The 22727-nt window shown below is 41.4% G+C and overlaps 1 protein-coding gene across 1 annotated transcript in view; it reads right to left on the reverse strand.

Moving 5' to 3' along the window:
- LOC109567086 (ATP-binding cassette sub-family C member 4-like) overlaps positions 1–22727 on the reverse strand; it is a 149472-nt gene that overhangs the window by 93891 nt on the left and 32854 nt on the right. The window contains exons 7-10 of the mRNA XM_070799972.1: positions 17708–17833; positions 13300–13549; positions 4372–4473; positions 617–706 (exon numbers count right to left, since the gene is read on the reverse strand). Of these exons, the coding sequence (XP_070656073.1) occupies positions 617–706; positions 4372–4473; positions 13300–13549; positions 17708–17833 (568 nt within the window). The remainder of the gene's footprint in view (positions 1–616; positions 707–4371; positions 4474–13299; positions 13550–17707; positions 17834–22727) is intronic.

A 22727-nucleotide genomic window follows, 5' to 3' on the forward strand; every position in this document is an offset into this window, starting at 1 on the left:
GATCAAGGCAAGTCATGTGAGAAAACGCTCAAAGCTTCCTGGAAGAGCCTTCACAACCTCCAGACTTCCCGGAGGGACCACCGTCACAAAAAGAAGTCCCCACTGTCTCATTCTGTCCTGAATAGATGTCACATAAATAACGTCCTTCACTGAGATGTCCAAACATCCGACAAGCAGTTCCCAACTGTGCAACATGAAGCACCAAGAAGGAAAACACAGTGTGCATTTACCCAGATTTATGTGGCCATGAAACCTTCTTGCAAAACGAATGTCCCATGGAACACACCTAGAGGAAAGCGATTCTAGATTTGCCCAGTTCAAACTGTGTTATACACAGCTTTAGGCTCAACTCTTAAGAATTTTTTAAAATATTCATTTATTTATTTTTGGCTGTGTTGGGTCATAGTTGCAATACTTAAGATCTTTCATTGCAGCACACAGGCTTAGTTGCCCCGAGGCATGTGGGATCTTAGTTCCCCGACCAGGGATCCAACCCGTGTCTCCTGCATTGGAGGGCAGATTCTTAACCACTGGACCAACAGGGAAGTCCCTCAACTCTGAGAATTTAACAGGGGCTGTGGCGTTGCAGCAAGCTGAACAAGGTATCATGGCTTACCTTTCCTGCTCCCACAGGTCCAACCACAGCTAACAGTTCACCAGGTCTGACAGTAAACGAAAGGCCTTGTAGGGTTGGGGTTTCTGATTCCTGCAAATTAAAGTTTATAAAAATGTGCCCCTTTCAATAAATTAACACACGTTACTTCAGAAAGTAGAGAAAATAACAAAATAGTCATTGATATGCTAAACATAGCCCACATTTTTCTCCTTCCTATTTTAAGATAATGTGTTCTACAGGACTTTTCATCCAATCTTTTCTCTTCCAGGGTCTGAAACAACTTCAGTTGTCTTTAGAAGGCTCCTATCCATATGGACACAGTATTAGATAGCCACAGAATTTAGCAGTTGAAATGACAAGCTGAAATTTGAAATGCAAATTTTATGATGTATACTAATTTATTAAAATAATACACTTAATAGGATAGTCAATATAGGAAGTTTTTAATCATTTATGTTTTCATTATGACCCTTGGTTTTAACTATTTCATTAATCTCCACGATGTGGCAGCTTAAGTACATGATTAGCCTGGCCCTCTACTAATAAATTGAAACCTCCACTATCTCTCCATTTTCATTTGATAAAGAATGAATCTCAGTAATGCTAAGGGAGCAGGTCACTTTGCATGATGAAGTCTTTCTGGGCAAAGTAACTCTTATAAATACCCGTCAAAGCTCTAACTTCACAAGAGCTCTAATTTAACACCAACAATGACAACAAAAAAAAATAGGGAATTAAGAAATTAATTATGACTTTGTGGGTCAGAGTGTTGAGACCTCAATTTTAATATGTGTTAAATGCGTTACCTGTCCTGGCTAAACAGGGGCCATAAAGTACTTCTGCTGTAAGAAAGCAAAAAAATATGGAGGTACATGCAACAGCACACAATCCAGTGTGAGGGAGAAGTCATGCCAATTACAGGTCATATTCCTGAGAGACTTAAGGGTGTGTGTATGTCTTTACATGTTCTTAGTGTTAAGAAAATTGTCAGTAACTGATAATTTTTGTTTTTAAAGAGAGGTTACAGTTCATCAGTAAAATGCCCAAAAAACTTAAAGTACAAAGTGTGGACAAACTATTGCAATAATCTTCAAAATGAAAAAATTTCTCTGGGAAGAAATGAATTATAAAACATTAACTTTTTTTTCTTTTTTAGAAATTTTTTGCCACGGGTGTACATGTGTCCCCCATCCTGAAACCCCCTCCAACCTCCCTCCCCATCCCATCCTTCTGGGTTGTCCCAGTACACCTGCTGTGAATGCTCTGTTTCATGCATCGAACTTTGACTGGTCATCTATTTCACATATGGTAATATATATGTTTCAAACTATTCTCTCAAATCATCCCACCCTCACCTTCTCCCACAGAGTCTAAAAGTCTGTTCTTTATATCTGTGTCTCTTTTGCTGTCTTGCATATAAGGTCGTCATTACCATCTTTCTAAATTCCATGTATATGCTTTAATATACTGTATTGGTATTTTTCCTTCTGACTTACTTCACTCTGTATAATAGGCTCCAGTTTCATCTACCTCATTAGAACTGATTTAAATGTGTTCTTTTTAATAGATGAATAATATTCCATTGTGTATATGTACCACAACTTCTTTATCCCTTCATCTGTCAATGGATATCTAGGTTGCTTCCATGTCCTGCCTATTGTAAACAGTGCTGCAATGAACAATGGGATACATGTATCATTTTCAGTTTTGGTTTCCTCAGGGTATATGCCTCAGAGTGGGATTGCTGGGTCATATGGCCAGTACTCTTGCCTGGAAACTCCCATGGATGGAGGAGCCTAGTAGGCTGCAGTCCATGGGGTCACGACGATCAGACACAACTGAGCAACTTCACTTTCACTTTCATGCATTGGAGAAGGAAATGGCAAGCCACTCCAGTGTTCTTTCCTGGAGAATCCCAGGGACAGGGGAGCCTGGTGGGCTGCCGTCTATGGGGTCACACAGAGTCAGACTAGAGTGACTAGAGCGACTTAGCAGCAGCAGCTGCAGCATGGTGGTTTTATTCCTAGCTTTTTAAGGAGTCTCCATACCGTCTTCCATAGTGGCTGTATCAATTTACATTCCCACCAACAGTGCAAGAGTGCTCCCTTTTCTACACATCCTCTCCAGCATTTATTGTTTGTAGACTTTTTGATGATGGCCATTCTGATCAGTGTGAGGTGATATCTCATTGTCATTTTGATTTGCATTTCTCTAAAAATGAGTGATGTTGAGCATGTTTTCATGTATTTGTGAGCCATTTGTATGTCCTCTTTGGAGAAATGTTTGTTTAGGTCTTTTTCCCACTCTTTGATTGGGTTGTTTGTTTTTCTGGCATTGAGTTGTATGAGCTGTTCAAATATTTTTGAAAGTAATCCCTTGTCAGTTGTTTCATTTGCTATTATTTTCTCCCATTCTGAAGATTGTCTTTAAATCTTGCTTATAGTTTCCTTTGAAGTACAAAAGCTTTTAAGCTTAATCAGGTCCCACTTGTTTACTTTTGTTTTTATTTCTGTTACTCTAGGAGGTGGTCATAGAGGATCTTGCTTTGATGTATCTCACTGAGTGTTCTGCCTATGTTTTCCTCTAAGAGTTTTATAGTTTCTGGTCTTAAATTTAGGTCTTTAGTCCATTTTGAGTTTGTGTATGGTGTTAAGAAGTGTTCTAATTTCATTCTTTTACAATGTAGCGGTCAAGTTTTCCTAGCACCACTTATTGAAGAGGCTGTCTTTGCCCCATTATATATTCTTGCCTCCTTTGTCAAAAATAATGTACCCATAGGTGCATGGGTTTATTTCTGGGCTTTCTGTCTTTTTTATATTTCTGTTTTTGTTCCAGTACCATACTGTCTTGATGACTGTAGCTTTGCAGTATAATCTGAAATCAGGAAAGTTGATTCCTTCAGCTCCATTCTTCTTTCTCAGGACTGCTTTGGCTATTTGGGCTCTTTTGTGTTTCCATAAGAATTGTGAAATTTTCGTTCTAGCTCCATGAAAAATGCCAGTAGTAACTTGATAGGGATCGCATTGAATCATTGGTAGTATAGTCATTTTCACAATATTGATTCTTCCTACCCAGGAACATGGAATATCTCTTCATCTGTTTATGTTGTCTTGAACATACATATCCTAAAAAACATTCTAAAATATGTCTAAAACATTAACATACTAAAAAAATGACAATAATTTTTCATCACTAAAAAGGATACTTGGATATTATAGGAATACAAATCTATCAATAAGAAGCTAGGTTTTTAAACATGAGAAATTTTTTAAGCTTCTCAACTCCTTTCTTGTCTGATACTGAGAGTTCTATTTTACTACTTTCACTCAGTTATGACAACAAAATAATGAGCCACATACATTCAGCTTCCTGTCCCCACACCTCACAGTTTCCCAGGGCCAGACACTGAGCTCCCTCCCTGTTCAGGCTTCAGAATCTGACATTGCTCTGCCATTTTGTCTCTCCAGTCCCGTAAATTCTAACATTACAAACATATGTACTTTAAGTTCAAGATGTGCTAATATGTTGAAAGCTCTCTTGAAAATGATATAGAGAATGCATCAAATGTCTTAGGCTGATTTTACACATAATCTCTGTAGTTGCAAATTTTATCTCTGATTTTGAGAACTTTTATAACATACTTTCAGTAAATGTGCAAGTCACATTTTACACCCTGAGTAAAATCTCAAAATTCTCCAATAAATCTATGTCACAGTTATCTATTAGCAGTCATGATCTAGGAATGGAGGAATTACCTTATCCCAAAAAGCAGTAAAATCTTTCATGTGCACGATTGTTTTATCATCTGATGGCAGTTGAGTGGTGAGCTGTGATATCTCATCAAGTAACAAAAAGTTCTACAGAAAAAGGAAAAACATAGACAGTTTAGTCTGCGGTATGAAACACAAACAAAAATAATTGTTTCCCTGGAATTTGCAGTAAAAATCTATACAACCTACAAATTGTCTTGCCATTTGTATTTGAAGCGTTGGTTCACATCAGAACAAACTACTATATAGATAATATACACTATTATTACAGCATATAGTATGTACATTCATAATATAGTACATATAGTATACATAGAGTTCTTTATATAAGGGAGTGTGTGTGTGTGTGTGTGTGTATAATGTGTGTATATGCATGTGTATATATGACATAAATAGAGTGCCTGGTCGTGAGTCTATCTGCAACTTTCTCAACATTTCCCAGTGTACAAATTTTTCCCTAAGGAGAAAATATAGCTCTAAAATCCAACACATTTAGAACCTGGATATTTATATTGCTTTAGTCTTGTGTTACCAGCAATAAACATGGGAGCTGACAGGAAATTATTCCATACATATTTACTGAATCCCACTATGCACCAAGCACCATGTGACACTGCTAGGAACATAGAGAGGAAGACCATTCCCAGGCCTTCTTCAATCAGGTGGCACAAAACAGTCTGGAAACACAAGACCTACAGCAGAGATGCTGAATTAAAACTCTGGCTCTATTGTGGGTCATGACCCTCATGTGAGCACTTAAGACCACTCTGCTTTTCTCATGTGTGTTAAATCAATATCACTGCTTTTCATTAACTACCACTTGTTATCATTCTAAAAAGAAAATGTTCTTATTAAATTTCTACCTCTTAAAAATACTTCACAAGCATCTTTTCACTATCACTATCTCTTCTCTTTAGTCAGTGCCTTCTCTCCAGCTCGACAGGAATGGCTGCATCTTCCACTTCTTGCTATTTTCACAGCACTTAGCAGTCATTCAATGTGATTTAGCTGAATAAAACCAAGTCCTTTGAACCACCACAAAGCTAACATAAACATATACCAGAAAACTCTCTTTTGCCCTGCAAATGTTAGGTGTATTAATAACTCAATGAAAGAAACTACAGTGGTAGAGAAATTGAGTAAACAACTGAGACCACCTCCATTACCCACACCCCTAAGAACTATGAATGTGTGGCAGAGACTGCTGACTGTCCGCAAAATCTGCTCTCATTCTTCTGTGGTAACAAACCCTGGATTTGGCTGCAAGTGGCTTTTTGGAAGAAGGGCCTCTCTCTCCAGCCTCACAAGCAGATATGCACAGCCATGTGGCTAAATCGAGGTCAGTGGAGAGTGACAGCAACCAGGACCTTCCTCCACCCCACGGCCTGGGCCTTGGAGGCTGCCAGTGGGGTCAAGGTCACATGCAGTGGAGTAACATAATAAGAGAGAAAGAGTCTGGGTCCCAACACCACGGAGGTTCACACTAGCCATGGGACTTGTTATGGGGAGAGCTGTATCACCACAAAAAAGATATGTCCTAATGCCAGTTAGCTCAAAATGTGACTCTATTTGGAAATAGGGTTGTTATAGGTGTAATCCATTAAGGTGAGATCACAGTGGAGTAGGGTGGGCCCTGAATCCAACATGATTAGTGCCCTTATAAGAAGAGAGATGCAGAGACAGACACACCGGCAGAAAACAGGCAGATGATGATGGAGACAGAGGCTGGAATGATGGCAATTACAAGCCTAGGAAAAACAAGGTTTGTCTGAAACCATTTAAGTTAACAGAGCTGACAAAGGAGTCCCCCTTACAGGATTTCGAGAGATTGTGGCCCTGCTGACACCTTGATTTCAGACTTGTGATTTTAGGTCTTGTGGTTTGTGTTACTTTGTAAAGGCAGCCCCAGGGAGAGAATATAGAGCCTTACAAGGACTCTTGCATGAGAGAAAAGCAAACTATCCTTGTAAGCAGGTTTCATATGGGCAATTCTAGGACCCAGAGGCAAACCAAATCCCTACCAACACAGGGGCAACTGATAAAAGCTTCTGGGGATGTTTGAGAAAGAAAACATTTGAATAGGAACCTACTCCCCTAAAATCATAAACATACTTCAAGTCCTTGACATTCTCATCTATCACACCACAGAGCTACAAATGTGACTGCAATCTTCCTCTTCCAAAGAACAATTGGCAAAAACTGATCATGAAAACCTGCTTCTGTGCAGGAAAAAGAAAGCAGTACCCTTGCATCTCTCTCAAAGACCAGCGGTCAGGAGATAAGATCCTCTCGTTTCCTCCTCCTCTCATCCAGGCTCACTGAGAACCTAACATGGGGCACAGCTACTCCTCCCTGCCCCGAGCCCGTGTCCAGCAAGGGGCAGGATGGATGGACGGTGGTCTGAGGACTCCTCTGCAGGCTCTCAATCACCGCAGCCTGAGTTCTCTCTCCACATCACCTCTCCCATCATCAGTCACGTAGCAGCTCTTGTCTGTTCTGCCACAGCTCATTCATCTCCCAATTTTCCTTTTCTCTTGAAGCAACATAATTTCAGAGTCTAACTTACTATTAATCATTTCAAATACTGATACAATGTTCTTGGGTTTTTTCCCTAGTTCCTTCCCTGGCCCTCCCCAACAACACTCCTTCCTGATCTCTTTACAACACCTCTGAGAATGTCCACCATACTTTAATATCCCCCAGTGATCCATAAGCACCTAAGTCCACACTACCCAGGTGGCCTCTGCCTGGACACCCTGAGTACTAACCCACCCACCCTTCCAGTCCATCTCAAAAGCTAATCCTCCTGGGAACCTGTCAGGACATCACCAGCTGGCACTGTCCTCCCTACCCCTGAATCCCATGAGGGATTCTCCTATATGCCACACAGAAGATATAGACACTACATCACTCACACACTTACAGACACTAGTTCCAACTCCAACAGAGACCAAGCCTTGTACAGAGTCAGCAAATCATGGGTAAGGGAAGGAATAGATTACAGGGCTCCTCAAATCCATCCAACCTGCATTGCTACAGCTTTACATAGACTGAGCTAACACAGCAACAAGCAAAAAGTTGTATGCATATATTGTATATCTTGTCTAGACATAATCAAATGCCAATTTCAGCTTAAATATGTTACCAAGACAAAAACTCAATATTCAGTGGGTGCATGTGTTCAGTTCAGTCACCCAGTCATGTCCGACTCTTTGTGACCCCATGGACTACAGCACGCCAGGCTTCCCTGTCCATCACCAGTTCCTGGAACATGCTCAAACTCATGTCCATTGAGTCAGTGATACCAGACACCATCAGTGTGTACATCGTAGGACAGAAATTCCCAACACTTCTCCACAAATAATAGGTTTGAGTGAGGAAAGATATCACAATCTTCCGGGGGTTAAATGAGATTCCAACACATAACCAGCTTGTAAAGGTGTAAGAAGTGCTGGCTGGATTTTTTTCTAGGACTCAGGCTGATAAAAAAAAAAAAAAAAGGCCGAAAATAAAATACAGATGATGTGCAGACCCAGAACAGATCATGTGGGAAAATATCAAAGTCATAACTTCAGCCAAAAAGATTGACTTCCCAGTGGCTGGTGGGGGAAAACCTAAGCAGTTTTGTGAATAATATAACTTCAGAGACACATTTTACTGGATATGAAAGTCACTGAAGACTTATAGTGCTTTCAAAATATTTACAATCCTATTGGAGTGATTCAAAGACAAGAGCTTCAGTTCATTTTCCTTATTAAGATAAAATAGAGGGGTTTCTGGGGCCTATAAAGTCACAGTAAATCATTCATATTTTGTACATGGGAAAAATGATATTGAAAAGCACATGAAAACAAGAAGACACAACACCATGAAGACCATGTGTAGGTCTGCCCATGGGGATGGACCACTGCACCCCATCCAAGGTGGGCAGGGGTAGTGGGTTTCCTTCCTGGGGCTGCCAGACATGACGTGAGCAGAAATACTGGATGATGAACCACCTAGTCTACTGAGCCCCAGGCTTCAGGAGGCTGTGGGGCAGCAGGGCTCAATACCATACTGTGTTTTAAACTCTGCATGCCCACTACACCTCCAGCCCATCTGTGGTCAAATCTTGCCCAGTTCTGACCACCTGGTCAGTAAACTCAGTTGACCTTTTCTTCCACTCCTGAGGCCCTTTTTACCTTCTAGTTGGGCATCATCACATCTAAGTGAGAGGCAGAGAAAGGAAGAAAATGATTATCCGATAATTGCTGCTACCTGTTAGATAACAGGACAGGAGGTTGAATCCAGCCAATGGCTGCTCAGTGAGGCAGGTCTTACAGCAAACACTGAGTATTTTAAAATGCTCTCAGAATCCAAAACTAAGTCCAGGCTAGTCATCTCCTCAGATTTGGTTCTCTCTTAGCCTTCCTTATCATAGTGAATCCAGGTCATTTTACAGCCTGAAAAACCAAAGCAGCCTGACATCCACCTCTCCCCTCCCCACCCCTAATACCCAACTCAAAATGTGCCCCTGAGCGGCTCTCAAATATGGCCAAGTCTCTCTATTTCACCCTAAACCAAACCACATCATCTCGTCCCTGGACCATGTACTGCACACACTCCTGATACACTCATCTCCCTGACTCTGCTCTGGGTCCCTAACGCACCTCATTGCCCTGTTCTCCAGGCTGCAGCCAGCCTGAGTTTTGAGATGATAGAAATCTTAATGTTTCCTGTAGGATCCTGTATGGGCCCCTCCTCAGGCCTCCAGCTCTCTACTCTGCAGCCTCAGACATTTCTGGTTACTCAAATGCACGGATCCCCCTTCTTATCCACAAAAGGCCTTTGTCACATGACCATCCCCAGGGAAATGTGAAGCATCAGCCTCCCATCTCCCACACCCCCACACATGGAATTCTCCAGGTAACCTGCTTAGCCTTCCCTGCTCAAACGTCTCAACACAACCTCCAAAACTACACCAGTGACTCTGCCAAAGCAACTCATGACCCCTCAGACTTTTCCTCCCAAGGACTATTGACACAGAAATGCACATCAGGTATCACTGTTTGATACTTTATTAACCTCCCACTTGATGAAACATAAATTGCAAGTAGGAAGGACTTCTCTGCAGTTGCTTACCTGTCCCTATATATGCTCATCTGTACCATACTCAAGGCTGCACTAGACTTGTTATTTTGTGGACTGATTGGATGAGTAAATTCAAATTTGACCCGCAAAAGTCAAGCATAAATCAAGACAGCTTTTTCCTCTCAACTGATTTTAGTTTTAAAAAGGTCCTGTTATCTTTTGCATTTGCTAAGATACATTTTAGATTTCTTTATACAACTAAGGCAATGTTCCCAAACGTGATTTATTTTCAGGGACACAGGGACACTTACTAAAGACATAGGTAAGTTGGACCCCAGCAAAGGAATAGTGAATCAGAAACTCCAAGATGTGATAATTTAGTTTTAATAAGCACACCAGGTGATTCTCATGAACTAGAGACCTACATTCTTTATAGGGTTGTAAAACTAAATGGGTGAAGAAGTTTCTATTAATAGGATCTAAAAGAAAAAAAAAATACTTCCAAGATTACTTCAACACACCATGGAGCAGTTTCCAATGCAAACAATCTCACCACTCTTATTCTCAGCTATTTGCCCTGTCTTTACTGCAAACTACCATCAACAGATCTCTAAATTCCAAGACCACCTTCCAGCCACGAAGAGAAAATTTAGGTGTTTTTCCCAAATCAAAGGTGTGTCCTTCATCAGGACACAAAGCAGCCTGACAAAGTCAGCACAAGGAAAATTCAAAGTTCTCCCCAGATCATAATTTTAATGTTACTGCACACACCTACACAGGAAGAAGTCTCAGGCCTTAGACATTGAGTTCATTTTAGTAGAAAAGAAGTAAAAAATCCACCCAAGTATTTGAGCACAATTCTCTGAAAACCTTCTACAGGACCCCTTTCCCACTACACTCTCTGGTGCGTCACATCATCCATCAGAGAATCAGAGTTATCACTGTCTCCACTTCAACCATGCTTAACGGTTAGGTATTTGCAGGATCCCAGACATGATGGAGCTAGAAGGTCTCTTCAGTTGCACATGTTCTGAGCATCTGCTATTTCTGAGCACTACGAAAATGAACAAGGCACTGTCTGTAAGAAGTCTGGAGTTCCAGGAAAGAAAGAAATCCATAAACACATGGCTTAGTGAGGACAATGTCATATGCAGGAGCTCAAAGGAAGATATGGGGATTCAGGAGGGTGTGATGGTTAATTTTATTAACCAGACACTTGGTAGACTAGCCCCCAGACACTTGCTCAAACATATATTACAGTGAAAGCATTTTTAAATGAGACCGACATTTAAATCAGTAGAGTCTGAGTAAATCAGATTATCCTCCATAACATGGGTAGGCCTCATCCAATTAGTCAAAGGTCTTAAGAGAAACTAGACTGACCAACTCCAAAGAGGAGGGAATTCTGTCTCAAGAGCACCTTCAGACTAGAGATGAATTTTAGCATAAAGCCTCATGGTATAAATCTTCTTTTATGATGGCCATCAAGACAGACTATTTTTGTTAAACAAGTAAGAGTGTTTCTAGTTTACTACAAGGCCCAGAAGCCAGGCCAGCAGGAGCTACATGAACACCTGGCTGTGCAGGGCACAGCTAGCTCCTCTCTTTAGAGAGTAGGTCCACCAAGTCCAGTTGGGCTGGGTTCAGATACACAGATGGATGCACAGAACAAGCAGAAGATTCAGACGTATCCCCACTCTGGATAAGATTTGTTCCCCTGATTTGACACTCCCATCAAGACCCAATGTTCCAGGGATGCCTATCTCCAATCTGCTCCCTCCTCTGCATTTCTCCAGCTTCTAGTGCAGACTGACCCACCCTGGGCCTTTGTAGGGGCCCAGTCATGTCCTGTAACTGTTGTCTCAGTCAATCCAGCCCTTATTTGATACCCATGATGTGTCCAGCATGGACCAGGCACTACACTAAAGAACCACTAGAGACAGTCTACTGTCAAGGGGCTCAGAACACTCCCAGGGAGTCAGCATCACCCCACCTGACAAGAGGCTGCTGTGCACATAGACGGAAACCCCAGATCAATGTCAACAAAAGTGCTGGGAGAGGGTCATGGGGCTGCTGGAGGCTCAGAAGCATTTACTTAAATCAAGGACAGAAGAGAAATCAATCCAAGAGGCTGAACAGAGTGAGTAAAGACCTCAAAGTAGGGATGGATAAGGCAGGTCACAGGCAAGCCCCTTTCCTCCTCCCCACCCCAGTCCCCATGTGCTGAGAAACAGACAGAGAGGCCAGTGGAGCCCAGAGTTTAAAACTTGAGTCTTCAAAAAACAGGGACTTCAAAGGTCTTCAGAGTAAGAAAAGATGATAAAAACCATACTTAATGAGATAGTCCACATGACAGAAGGTACACAGAAAGCAATGTAACAGTGGTTAAGAAATCATGCTTTGGTCAGAATCCTACTTCTGTCATTTGCAAGCTGTGTGAGGATGGGTGAGCTATTTCAACTGATACAGGAACCTGTTTCCTTATCTGTAAAACAGCAACACTAATGTTTATCCACTCAATTGCTTTCCTGATTAAATGAGATGGCATGATGCATAAAGAGTTCAAGAGGGCCCAGACCACAAATAGATCACTGGTAGCCACGATCAAAGACAGCAGCTGTGGCAGCAGTAATAACAAAACCACAATAGCACAACACACATATGAAGCTTCCATCTGGATAGGTTAATGTGTCACTAAGAATATCACTACAGTCCAGGGATTTTCCTAAATGTCTTATTTCAAGATGTGAAAGCCATTAAAAAGGAATGTTTTAACAAGTTGCATGGACCAAGCCTTATAAGTATTGCTAGAAGCCCCCATCAGAAAGAATGGCAAACTCAGGGGACCAGAACTGACCCCATATGACTGATGTGTTTTATGGGAAATGGTTTTTTATAGCATAGAAACGTCATCACAGAAAAGACTGGCTTTTATGACAAGACCCAAAAATAAAATATAATCACATGGAGAACTAGCTAACTTCACTAGAGATCTATTACTAGTTTTCCATCACTGTGGAGAAGTAGAAACAAGTCAGATTTTTCAAAAGCCTAAAATTCATACTTATGCTTGAAATCACACTCAAGCTCATGCCCAGGCTGACTCACAGAACCATTTTATTTTAATTTTAGATTTATTCACAAACACATGAATAACTGATCACCTACTGTGTGCCAGACCCTTGTCTTGGTGATGTAAATTATTTGCCCAAGGCAATTTAGGGACAGCCAGGGGGAAAAAAAAAAAAACAAACATAGTGGGTATGGTGGGAATCACAAATTTGAAGGGAAGAGTCCAGCTAGAGACAGAATTAAGCAGTGAAAAGAGGCAGAGAGGAAAAGGCAGATCCAAAAGGCAAGCTCAGAAATTAACAAGCAAACCACCTATGCAGGAAAGAACCCGTTTCCAACAGAGAACTAAGTAAATCTTCCTGTCCAAGGAACAAGGAGCTCTCAGCAAGTTTTTTCCTTCCCAGCCCAGAGAGGAATCCTGTTCACACCAGGACGGTGTACAGTCCCTATCTAGTCATTTGAGTTAGCACAAGAGAGGCAACCTGTTCACTTCTCTTGTTTTTAGACATATGAATCACCCTGACATCATCACTTGTATGTAGAGAGTCCTGTGTTGTTGCTACTGCTGCCAATAAATGAGCAGGGAACTTATGATATTTATAATATACTCTATCAAAGAAGAGAGGGGGGTACATAAGAGAGTTTGGAATGACTACCAGCTTTGGCACAGAAAGCTAAACCTCATCTAACTGGCACACAGTCACACCAAATAAAAGAAGGCATTTTATGTAAAATACACCTACAACTTAAAAAAGTTATTTGTTCCCAAACCTTGATTCTTCGGATACTGATGATGGCCTCTGACACCTTCTCGATGGCCATGGGGAAGTAGAGGGTGCTCGTAAACCGCAGAGCCTCATACAGCGTCACCACCACAAACACTTGGCTGGCTGTAATCACCTTTTTGAGAGCCACATTGGTGATGAAGGTGACAAAAATCATGATTTTGGTTACAGCAAAAAATGATGCCAAATTCATTCCTCTAAGATAGGAACTTTGCAGAATCTTGGAAATTTCCTTCCTGGAGAGAGAGGAGAAAGTAGATTTTAAAACAATCATCAACATCCAAGGCATGAATTCAAGTGCCCTGTGTGAGTGGTCCCTTTCAAGGGAGTGGGCACAGATAAACTATGCCTCACATCGTGGAAACACTACACAGTGCACACCCGGAGGTCTGCCCCCAAACCAGGACCACACTCTGCAGCACCACTTCACTCTTACAACTAAAAGAAGACTTAGAGTCACACTTTTATAAACATTTTGGACCAATGAGACTGAGTTTGAACATTCATTCAACATGCATTCAAAACCACAAGTCCTGTGCCAGGCTCCTCACTGATGACAGAAAGACACAGCCCATCACCTCCAGGAGCTCATGAACTTGTGGAGGAACAGAATAAGACACCCCAAGACTGTGACACACCAAGACATTAGACAGAGGCAGCCATACAGCCCCCACAGGAGCCCAGAGCAGAGTTGTGTAACATGGAGCAGTGGAGTGAGAGCAAGTTGCATGAATGTGGATCTTAAGAAGATAAGCTGAAGTCAGGGTTGGCAGAGGCCAGAGAATAAGGAAGATGAGAGTGTATTCCCATCAGAGGGAGGGCCCCCACAAAGGTGCAAAGTAAGAAGTGACAGGGAGATACCAGAGAATTCTAAGTACCCTGTGCTGGAGTAAAACACTCATCAGATATTTAAATGAAAGATGTAGAAAAATACCATAGACAAGAGAATGTAGAAAAGTACTCTACAAAGAAAACAACATAGTGTTTTCATGTCTCTGTTTGGAATGAATAATAATGATTCATAAAGTTTTGCCTGATATAGTTACATCCAATCTCTACAATCTCACCATTTGTCCTACATCAAACTATAGTTTTAGTTTGAATGTCATTGTCTCAAATATTAGCATCTTCTGTAGAGAAGGAAATGGCAGCCCACTCCAGTACTCTTGCCTGGAAAATCCCATGGACAGAGGGGCCTGGCAGGCTATACTACATGGAGTCATAAAGAGACGAACACAATTTAGAGACTAAATAACGACAACAAGCCCATCCTGTACCCTGCATTGACAATAGGCAAAAGCCACCTGCTTCAAGAGAAGAAACAGAAAAACAGGTTCTGCCCAGGATCCTGAAGTTGTACAAAGCAGAGGACGTTAGCTGGGGTGGAGAGAGGAAACTGCCTCACACACAAACTCCAATATAGGACAGATGTCATGGGCGGACAGAAAATACACTTGCTATCATCATCAGAAGCAAAGGCTTTGGACCTTTCAGCTAAAGACTGATTTCCAGCAATTAGATACTCTTCTATCTGAAACATTTAACCACCATGTCTCTGTTCATGTTTCTATATTGGAGATGAAAACAAAACTTACCTTGTGGAGTTCTTTTGTAATTGATTTCCATATGTGAAAGACCTTTACAGACAATGAAAAAGCTAAGGTGTATCATTAGGTAAAAATAAACATAAAAGACAGGAAAAACTACTAACACCTTGAAATTACTGCTTTTGGGTGTTTGTGGTACTAAGAAATACTTGGAAATTCATTTCTGTATAAGAAGCATAAGCAAAGGAGAAAAGGAAAGATATAAGCATCTGAATGCAGAGTTCCAAAGAATAGCAAGGAGAGATAAGAAAGCCTTCTTCAGTGATCAATGCAAAGAAAAAGAGGAAAACAATAGAACGGGAAAAACTAGAGATCTCTTCAGAAAATTCGAGATATCAAGGGAATATTTCATGCAAAGCTGGGCTCGATAAAGGACAGAAATGGTATGGACCTAACAGAAGCAGAAGATATTAAGAAGAGGTGGCAAGAATACACAGAAGAACTGTACAAAAATGACCTTCACAATCAAGATAATCATGATGGTGTGATCACTCACCTAGAGCCACACATCCTGGAATATGAAGTCAAGTGGGCCTTAGGAAGCGTGACTACAAACAAGGCTAGTGGAGGTGATGGAATTCGAGTTGAGCTATTTCAAATCCTGAAAGATGATGCTGTGAAAGTGCTGCACTCAATATGCCAGCAAATTTGGAAAACTCAGGACTGGCCACAGAACTGGAAGAGGTCAGTTTTCATTTCAATCCCAAAGAAGGGCAATGCCAAAGAATGCTCAAATTACCACACAATTGCACTCATCTCACACACTAGTAAAGTAATGCTCAAAATTCTCCAAGCCAGTCTTCAGCAATACGTGAACCATGAACTTCCAGATGTTCAAGATGGCTTTAGAAAAGGCAGAGGAACCAGAGATCAAATTGCCAACATCGGCTGGATCATCAAAGAAGGAAGAAAGTTCCAGAAAAACATCTATTTCTGCTTATTGTCTATGCCACAGCCTTTGACTGTGTGGATCACAATAAACTGTGGAAAATTCTGAAAGAGATGGGAATACCAGACCACCTGACCTGCCTCTTGAGAAACCTATATGTAGGTCAGGAAGCAACAGTTAGAACTGGACATGGAACAACAGACTGGTTCCAAATAGGAGGAGTACTTCAAGGCTGTATATTGTCACCCTGCTTATTTAACTTCTATGCAGAGTACATCATGAGAAACCCTGGACTGGAAGAAACACAAGCTGGAATCAAGATTGCTGAGAGAAATATCAATAACCTCAGATATGCAGATGACACCACTCTTATGGCAGAAAGTGAAGAGGAGCTAAAGAGCCTCTTGATGAAAGTGAAAGAGGAGAGTGAAAAGGTTGGCTTTAAGCTCAACACTCAGAAAATTAACATCATGGCATCTGGTCCCATCACTTCATGGGAAGTAGATGGGGAAACAGTGGAAACAGTGTCAGACTTTATTTTGGGGGGCTCCAAAATCACCACAGATGGTGATTGCAGCCATGAAATTAAAAGATACTTACTTCTTGGAAGGAAAGTTATGACCAACCTAGATAGCATATTGAAAAGCAGAGACATTACTTTGCCAACAAAGGTCCATCTAGTCAAGGCTATGTTTTTTCCAGTGATCATGTATGGATGTGAGAGTTGTACTATGAAGAAAGCTGAGCACCAAAGAATTGATGCTTTTGAACTGTGGTGTTGGAGAAGACTCTTGAGAGTCCCTTGGACTGCAAGGAGATCCAACCAGTCTGTCCTTAAGGAGATCAGTCCTGGGTGTTCATTGGAAGGACTGATGCTAAAGCTGAAACTCCAATACTTTGGCCACCTCATGCGAAGAGTTGACTCATTGGAAAAAAACTCTGATGCTGGGAGGGATTGGGGGCAGGAGAAGAAGGGAATGACTGAGGATAAGATGGCTGGATGACATCACCAGCTCGATGGACATGAGTTTGGGTAAACTCCGGGATTTGGTGATGGACAGAGAGGCCCAGCGTGCTACAATTCATGGGGTCGCAAAGAGTCGAACACAACTGAGTGACTGAACTGTACTGAAGAAGCATTATACAAAATTTTCCTTTAAGAAGACAGTAAGTGGAAGAGCAGGTTAAAATGATGTCTTCCCGTTCTACTTAAACTTTCTGCCACATGTTGGGGGTGGAGTGCATAGTATTTAAGTTCATTGTAATGTGAAAAACTTGGTAAGACTTCAAAATTAATTCAGAAAAGTCAATTGTAGTAACGTAGGTGAACCTAGAACCTGTTATACAGAGTGAGGTAAGTCAGAAGGAGAAAAGCAAATATTAATGCATATATATGGAATCTAGAAAAATAGAACTGATGAACCTATTTACAGAGAATAAATGGAGACACAGATGCAGAGAAGAATTTCAGAGACACAAAGTGGGAGGGAGAAGGTAGAACAAATTGAGAAAGTAGCATTGGCATGTATATGCTGTCATGTGTAAAATAGATAACTAGCAGGAAGCTGCTATTTAACACAGGGAGGCTAGCCTGGTGCTTTGTGATGACCTAGAGAGGTGGAATGGGGGGGTGGAAGGCGGAGATTCAGGAAGATGGGGAGATATATATATATATATATACATACATACATATACATACATACATATATATATATATATATACATACACATACACACACACATACATACACACACACAATTATGGCTGATTCACCTTGACGTATAGCAGAGACAACCACAACATTATAAAGTAATTATCCTCCAAAAATAATAAGTAAATTCAGTTAAAAATGTGGAGGGGAGTACAAAAATATGGTGTGACATATACAAAAACTTACCTTCTCAATCTGGTAATAAGGTCTATAAGTGACTTTTCCCAAGCATTCATTTTTACTGATTTGATGCCACTTATAAATTCACTCATGGTCCTGATCCTGTCATCTGTGAGAGCTGCAGTCTTACTCCTAAGGGGAAAGACATGAGACATGAGCCATAGTGATCATGTACTAACTTTCTGTGGCAGCAGCAGCAGGGGGCACAGGGAGGGACCAGAGATCAAATGATTCTCTATAGCTCTTCTGTGCTGACATCACAAGAAGGTACTACTCAAAGTACAAATGGAGAAAAAGACTTCTAGGAAGTCAACAACTCAGCCTAATTCAAAGACTAACTCAGAGAACTTGCAGTAACAGCCAAGGAAGACCTGAAGTGAGTCAGATACAAACCATCTGCCCAAGAAGATGGAGGTTGAACAGGAAAGGCAGAAAGGAATCTAACAGGAAAACAGTGTCTGTGCTGTAATAAAATAGGAGTAAAATTCTGGGGAACAGAAAAGATGAGGCTGCTAATAACATCAGGAAAGGAGAACAAGAAAAACTTCAGAGACCTTGTAGCACTGGAACAGGGCCTCAAAGGATAAGGAACATCTATCCACAGCAAATACAGGAAAGGGAATTTCAAGTAAAGAAAAATACCTCACATAAAGGTACACACAGACACAAAAGAACTAGCTTCAAACAACACGCCTTCACCACCTGACAATCTGGACATGACCCACTTCCAACCCTCTGGAACCTTCCTCAGCTCTCACTCATCACCATTAGGCCCTTCATCACCAGTTACTTTTCTATCACATATGCTGCTGAGACTGTGGGACTTTATGAAAGTGAAAGTGAAGTCGCTCAGTCATGTCCAACTCTTTTCCACCCCATGGACTGTAGCCTATCACACTCCTCTGTCCATGGGATTTTTGAGGCGAAACTACTGGAGTCAGTTGCCATTTCCTTCTCCAGAGGATCTTCCTGACCCAGGGATCGAACCTGGGTCTCTCGCATTGTAGGCAGATGCTTTACCATCTAAGCCACCAGAAAAGTCCTAATAAAGACATAATTTGGCAAAATTCAGCATCCATTTAAGATAAAAACCCTCCAGAAAGCAGGAATAGAAGGAACATACCTCAACATAATAAAAACTATATATGACAAACCCGCAGCAAACATTACCCTCAATGGTGAAAAATTGAAAGCATTTCCCCTAAAGTCAGGAACAAGACAAGGGTGCGCACTTTCACCACTACTATTCAACATAGTTTTGGAAGTTTTAGCCACAGCAATCAGAGCAGAAAAATAAATACAGACAGGTAGCCACAGCAATCAGAGCAGAAAAATAAATAAAAGGAATTCAGACTGGAAAAGAAGAAGTAAAACTCTCACTGTTTGCAGATGACATGATCCTCTACAGAGAAAACCCTAAAGACTCCACAGAAAATTACTAGAACTAATCAATGAATATAGTAAAGTTGAAGGATATAAAATTAACACACAGAAATCCCTTGCATTCCTACATACTAACAATGAGAAAACAGAAAGAGAAATTAAGGAAACAATTCCATTCACCATTGCAACGAAAGAATAAAATACTTAGGAATATATCTACCTAAAGAAACAAAAGACCTATATATAGAAAACTATAAAACACTGGTAAAGGAAATCAAAGAGGACACTAATACATGGAGAAATATACTGTGTTCATGGATCAGAAAAATCAATATATTGAAACTGAGTATACTACCCAAAACAACCTAGATTCAATACAATCCCTATCAAGCTACCAATGGTATTTTTCAGAGAACTAGAACAAATAATTTCACAATTTGTATGGAAATACAAAAAGCCTCGAATAGGCAAAGCAATCTTGAGAAAGAAGAAAAGAACTGGAGGAATCAACCTGCCTGACTTCAGGCTCTACTACAAAGCCACAGTCATCAAGACAGTATGGTACTGGCACAAAGACAGAAATATAGATCAATGGAACAAAATAGAAAGCCCAGAGATAAATCCACGCACCTATGGACACTTATCTTTGACAAAGGAGGCAAGTATATACAATGGAGAAAAGACAATCTCTTTAACAAGTGGTGCTTGGAAAACTGGTCAACTACTTGTAAAAGAATGAAACTAGAACACTTTCTAACACCATACACAAAAATAAACTCAAAATGGAAGAAAGATCTAAATGTAAGACCAGAAACTATTAAACTCCTAGAGAAAAACATAGGCAGATTCATGTTGATATATGGCAAAACCAATACAATATTGTAAAATTTTTAAAAAGTAATAATAATAAAAAAACCACTCTCTGACATAAACCACAGCAGGATCCTCTATGACTCACCTCCCAGAATATTGGAAATAAAAGCAAAAATAAACAAATGGGACCTAATTAAACTTAAAAGCTTCTGCACAACAAAGGAAACTATAAGCCAGGTGAAAAGACAGCCTTCAGAATGGGAGAAAATAATAGAAAACGAAGCAATTAAAGAATTAATCTCAAAAATATACAAGTAACTCCTGCAGCTCAATTCCAGAAAAATAGAAGACCCAATCAAAAAGTGGGCCAAAGAACTAAACAGACATTTCTCCAAAGAAGACATACAGATGGCTAACAGATGAAAAGATGCTCAACATCACTCATTATCAGAGAAATGTAAATCAAAACCACAATGAGGTAGGATTTCATGCCAGTCAGAATGGCTGCGATCCAAAAGTCTACAAGCAATAAATGCTGGAGAGGGTGTGGAGAAAAGGGAACCCTCTTACACTGTTGGTGGGAATGCAAACTAGTACAGCCACTATGGAGAACAGTGTGGAGATTCCTTTAAAAACTGGAAATAGAACTGCCATATGACCCAGCAATCCCACTGCTGGACATACACACTAAGGAAACCAGAATTGAAAGAGACATGTGTATCCCAATGTTCATCACAGCACTGTTTATAATAGCCAGGACATGGAACCAACCTAGATGTCCATCAGCAGATGAATGGATAAGAAAGCTGTGTACACAGATACACAATGGAATATTACTCAGCCATTAAGAAGAATACACTTGAATCAGTTCTAATGAGGTGGATGAAACTGGAGCCCATTATACAGAGTGAAGTAAGCCAGAAAGAAAAACACCAATACAGTATATTAACGTATATATATGGAATTTAGAAAGAACGTAATGATAATCCTGTATGTGAGACAGCAAGAGAGACACAGATGTGTATAACAGTCTTTTGGATTCTGTGGGAGAGGGCAAGGGTGGGATGATATGGGAGAATGGCATTGAAACATGTAAATTATCATGTGTGAAACAAATCGCCAGTCCAGGTTCAATGCATGATACAGGGTACTCGGGGCTGGTGCACTGGGATGACCCTGAAGGACGGGATGGGGAGGGAAGTGGGAGAGGGGTTCAAAGGAACATATGTACACTCATGGTGGATTCAAGTCAATGTATGGAAAAACCAATACAATATTGTAAAGTAAAATAAATATATTAATTAAAGAAAAATAAAGACATAATTAATCAAGACCAGCGACAGTCCTAAGATGACAGAGGAAAAGGATTCGGAGACAACTTTCCACCCACAAATTCATCAAAAGATCATTTGCATGCCAAGCAACTTCCACAAAACAACTTCTAAACGCTGGCGGAGGAAACCAGGCACCCAGAAAGGTAGACTATTCTCTTTGAAAAGAGGGAGGACAAAATATAAAAGCCAAAAAGAGAGACAAAAAGAGTTAGGGACAAAGACCTGTCCTGGGGAGGGAGTTGTGCAGGAGGAGAAGTTTCCACACAGTAGGAAATCCTTTCACAGGCAGGTCTGTGGGGTGTTTTGGAATCTCAGAGGGCAACATAACCAGAAGGAAACACACACACACACACACACACACACACACACACACACACACACACAATATGCACCTAACCGCAGCTGCCTGTGGAGAAGTAGCCCAGACACTCGCATCCACTACCAACAAGTGTGGACTGGACAGGGAGGCACAGGCTGCATAATCAGTGCTTAGGATAAGGACTGGGCCTCAATGCCCTGAGGACAATCTGAGGGAGTTAACATGAGATAGAAACCCGAACTGTGGGATTGCCAGAGAGAACAAAAAAGAGAGAGAACTTTCCCGCAAAAGGCTCTAACGCACAGCCTGGCCTGCACACAGAACAAAGAATTGAGCTAACACTAAAGAAGAGCTAGCCAGCCCCCGAGCCCTCCCCCACTCCCCAGAGGCAGAGAGGCAGGTGTGCAGCCAGAGCTGCAGGGCAAGGGGCTGCTGCAATCTCCGCCCCAGGGACCGGCATCCTCCACCAAACTGCGAGCAGGCTCCCAGTTGCTAACCACGTTCTCCTGGTATCCTGGATGGTTGACATCTGCCAGGAGTGTCACAGCCTGAGATCAGCTCTCCAGAGGAGACACACCTCCCACATGGCACACCTGAGATGGTGCTCCTGCGGCGCACCGGGGCACCAACCGGCCAGAACCAGGGAGGTGATTAAGACACACAGACCACCTGGGACAGTGCACTCGCCAAGCACCTGGTCACCTGAGCTGCTTGGACCTGGGAAGGGCACAAAATGCACACCCAACCGACTCTGTGCCCTTGTGGAGTACCCAAGAACCTGAGCAGCTTGGACCTGGGAAGTTCCCGAAAAGGAAGACCCACTTTGGACAGTACCCCTGCAGAGCACCCTATAGCCTGAGCAGAATAGACCCAGGAAGCACATGTCACCTTGAGCTTTGGCAAACCCAGTGTGGTCCTTACACTGTGAACATTCCCCACACATGCCAGAGAAATCTGTTTGCATTGTCCCTCCCTCCCCACAACACAACTGAACAAGTGAGCCTAAATAAGTGACCACCTTTGCCCCCTTGTGTCAGGATGGAAATTAGACACTGAAGAGACTTGCAAACAGAGGAAGCCAAAATTAGCAAAGAGGGAACCGCTCTGGAAGTGACAGGTGCAACAGATTAAAACCATGTAGTTAACATTGACTAAGCATTGGAGGGAGCTGATAGAC

Source organism: Bos indicus, chromosome 12 (assembly GCF_029378745.1).
Source record: "Bos indicus isolate NIAB-ARS_2022 breed Sahiwal x Tharparkar chromosome 12, NIAB-ARS_B.indTharparkar_mat_pri_1.0, whole genome shotgun sequence".
Taxonomy (NCBI): domain Eukaryota; kingdom Metazoa; phylum Chordata; class Mammalia; order Artiodactyla; family Bovidae; genus Bos; species Bos indicus.